Genomic DNA, 4,585 nt, shown 5'->3' with positions numbered 1-4,585 from the left:
TTCAAAAAAAAAAAAAGAATAATTGATCTAAATGTAAAATTTTAGTTTCTAAAATTTTGAAATATTAATAAAAAATGTTCAATACTAAAAATATTATAACATTATAATTAATTCAATTTTTTATTAATATAAATATTAGATAGATCTATTAATTATATAATTCTATATATAATATTCTATATATAATATAGAATATTGATTAAATTTTATTAAAAATGATGATAAAATAACGTAAGATTTTTGTAATGTTTTGTAATGTAATGTTGTTAATATTATAAATTATAAAACTAATTATATTATTTATAAAAGATGACTTTTATATCTTAATAACTATATAATTTAAAATTATACTAAATTATATAAATTATAAGTACTAATAATATATTGTACGTTTCTTTTTGATATTATGCAACTTTTGATTGAAATAAATTTTCGAATAATAAATTATACAATGAAATAATTTAAAATAATAAAATTAAATAATTTATATTATATTATTAAAAATAATTCTCTATTTTAAAAGAAATTTAATTTTTATATCAATGTAAAAATAAAAAAATAAAAGTGTATAAATGAACAAAGTTCAACTATTTTAAGAATCCATTTTGCGATGATATTATTATTATTCTTAGCACTAAAAATAATATATAGGATATTAATATATTTGTGGAATATTTTTAGAATATTTTAGAGATTTAAAACAGATATAAAATTGATATATAGAAATATTAATTAAAATTTATTTTTTTTAATTATAAGCAATTTAATTTTATATTAAATAAAGCGAAATGAAAAGAAAGTGATTTCAATTAAAAATAGAATTATCTTTTTACTTGTGTCTTTATTTTAACGTAAACTTCAATTACTTATAACTTAATAAATAAATTTGAATTTGACATTTTTGCATACCAATTTTTAATAATTGTTTTGATCTCTAGAATTAATGTAATTTAAATGTAATCTATCAATATTTCAACAGCCTATATATATAAAATAAAATAAAATGAAATAAAAATAATATTAATATATTAATAATATATATTAATATTATTAATTATTAATATACTTATTTAATAATTATTATATAATGATTTATACAGAATCGAAGTGCTAGAGTAAGCGTGAGCAATGAAAACAATATATTATTGGACCCAGAAGTATTGACAGATTTTTCTATTCAAACTTTGGTTTTAACTGTTTTGGTGACTTTAGTTAAAAATTCAACCGACGAAAATGAACAACGGATTCTTTATGAATATCTTGCAGAAGCTTCAGTGGTCTTTCCAAAAGTTTTTCCTGTAATGTAAGTTTTCGTTTTTTATATTTTTAATATATCATATATTGAGGGAATTAATATTACTAATATTATTATTAACATTTTTAATAACATAATTTCTCTATCAATGAGAGTGTATTCATTTATCATCAATTTAATCAATTACTTGTTTTAAAATTTTCTCAATTTTTAAAACAAAATGAGATTATTGAAATAGAATAGAAAGGAATTGTTAAACAACCACAAATAATAATATAATATTTTAAAATGAGACTATTAAAATTAAAAAAATTAATATAATAAATTTAATTTTTTTATAAATTATACTTTTTCAAACGGTAATGAAAGTTAAATCATATTTTTTGTATGTATGTATAAACCTAATCATGATTCATACAAAATATTAAAATATTAAAATTTAGACAAAATATAAAATATATTGATAAATGAACTAATGGATGATATATGTATATATATATATCATATGCGTGTGACATAATATATAATTATAATATATTAAAATATTAAACACAAGATAACAATATGATCATAAAGTTAGAATAGTTCAAAATAGCATAATTTTCAATTTTTTTTCATGTATCTAATATATATATTTGTTTGATATAACGATATTACTTACTCTTTATCAATGGAATTTCTTTAATACAAATATTTATTAAAATATTTTATAAATTATTCATGTCTTTACCATAATATTTTTATATAATGATATAATAGAATTATTGAATATATCATTAAAAAAAAAAACAATCTCACAAATATAGCTTTTTGAATATTCATATTCATTTTTTTCTCTTAACATTTTTTTATTATTTGCAATTGATAATTATATTTAGAATGATGTCTTTCTAAGAATTTGGATAAATAACATTTTATAATCTTGCTTTATTTTGCAATAAATCTAAATAATTATAAATAATATCATGCTATATTGTATTAATTTTTTTTTAATATGCTATTTATATTAATAATATATATATTTTACAAAATTCATATTCTTATAAATGAAACTTTATATTTATTTTAAATCTGATTATATTAATTTTTTAATTTATATTTTTTATTCTTATCTTTATATTCTTATATTTATGAATTATATCCTATCTAGTATATAAAATAAATATATAAAAAAGATTTCAAATATTAGAAATTGCTATTTTGCAGAAATTATTAAAATGATTTATTTATTTAAAATAATTTATAAATAAATCACTTATACACATATTTAGAAAATTTAATTTTGTGAAATTGTACGTTATTTTGATATTATTTCAATTCTTTTACAGTCATAATTTACTTGATGCAAAAATCAATAACGTATTATCTTTCTGTCATGATCAATGTATATTGAATTCTGTACAAGCAATTATACAGAATATGATCGCATGTGAGGATACAAGTCAACAGCAATTACATTACTTGCAAAGTTGTGGATTTGGTGGATTATGGAGATTCGCAGGTCCATACACAAATGTAAGAATACATTTATAATTATTTAATACGTAGTTATTTTCAATTTACATATAATATATATATATTATAACAATAAAAAAATATATATATATATATTAATAACAATAAAATATATAAATTAATAAATATATATAGAAATAAATATACATTTTTAAAACATCGATTCTAGAAGCCAAATCAAACAAAAAACAAAGTACAAAAATATTGATTAAAATTTATTTATTAAATTATAAACAATTGAAGTTTGCATTAAATATATGTATTATTATATGTATTAGATATATATATATGAATTAGATTTAGATAGTCTTATTTATCTTCATCATATCACCGTTTCGCTTTTTCTTTATCTCATTTCATCTTACGCAAACTTAAAAAAAATATACTTATATACTTATATATTACTTATAACTGAATAAATAAACTTGAATTTTTATATTTATTTTAATAATATTATTATTCTATAATTTTTATGGTTTTTAAAATTTTTATTTAAAAAAAATAATTTATTTAAATTTTTTTCAAAATTTTTTTTGGTTTGAAAATTTATATTTGTACATATGTATATGTTGCAGTCTAATTGCACAGCCGAAAGTGCTCAATTATTTGTTAATTGCCTGGAAGCTATGGTGGAAACGTGTTTACCAATAGATGAACCTGAAATTTTAAGCACTGAAATCCCAAGTGAAAAATTTAAACGATCCGATGGTCATTATTCAGATATTGCACAAAGAGGCAAATCTTCAACTCATGGAACTGATCGATCAAGTGCCCGCATTTTTTCGGACAGAATGGACGAAGCTTCTCATAATGCTTCTTTTATTCACAGAAAGTAAATAATTGATAGTTAATTGAAATATATTTTAAATATTAAAAATATGAAATAATATAATATAATTTTATTAATATATATTATTATTGATATATTAATTATAAAATATATTAATAATATATTAATAAATTAATATAAATTTAATAAAAAAAATAATTTTAGTCGCAATATAGAAAGCAGAAATATTTCATTGGATTCAAACCAAGAAGAAAATATTATTAATAATAGTAACAATTCATTACCTTAGCGATTAATATATGAATCTAAAAAACAATGCAGTAAACATGGACGAAAAGGACAAGTAGGTCGAAAATTACAAAGACAATTAAGGTATGTTATATATTTCCAAGTTGTAAAAAAAGTTAGATTAATAATTAATAATAATTAATAAAATGATATAGAATTATATACTGTTCATTGTTGAAAAAAAGTTTCACGGAACGACATAGGAGCAAGAAAAGTCCTTCGCTACAATTGTCTATCCATTTTAGACACTTTGTTGACAATCCTAACTCCACATATTAATATAGTAGTAGAAAAACTATGATTTAAATCGGAGTATACGTAACAAATATGCTAGAAATAAAAATGCGTGTGAAAATAGGTCTCCCACATAACTATTTAACTAATCTGATCTGCATTTCTTCTGCGAGACTTTTTTTCAGCAGTGAATAGTAAATACTTTTAGAAATTAAGTATTATTTTTTAATTTTAAAATTATTAATTTTATGATTTATCATATGTATATTTTTGAATCATTTTTGAAATTATTTTATATAATTATTATTATTGATATTATATTATTGAAATTATTTTATATATTATTTATATAATTATAAGAATTATTATAAGAATTATTAATAATTATAAGAATAATATAGATTATTGTACTAAATATTAAAAATTTATAGAATTATTTATTTATGCATATTTCATGATTATTACATAATGCATAAATATAATTTGCAAAATAGAAAAGAGAA

General features: G+C 17.7%; 1 protein-coding gene across 1 annotated transcript in view; it reads left to right on the top strand.

The window, feature by feature from the left end:
- LOC102674282 (neurofibromin) overlaps positions 1 to 4,585 on the top strand; it is a 28,449-nt gene that overhangs the window by 21,357 nt on the left and 2,507 nt on the right. Inside the window, 4 exon segments of the mRNA XM_031514518.1 lie at positions 1,101 to 1,303; positions 2,584 to 2,770; positions 3,346 to 3,602; positions 3,765 to 3,932. Coding sequence (XP_031370378.1) covers positions 1,101 to 1,303; positions 2,584 to 2,770; positions 3,346 to 3,602; positions 3,765 to 3,849 — 732 coding nt within the window. The 3' untranslated portion in view covers positions 3,850 to 3,932.

Source organism: Apis dorsata, unplaced genomic scaffold (assembly GCF_000469605.1).
Source record: "Apis dorsata unplaced genomic scaffold, Apis dorsata 1.3 scaffold_1047, whole genome shotgun sequence".
NCBI classification, from domain to species: Eukaryota; Metazoa; Arthropoda; class Insecta; order Hymenoptera; family Apidae; genus Apis; species Apis dorsata.
This window is presented reverse-complemented; position numbering and strand designations above follow the sequence as displayed.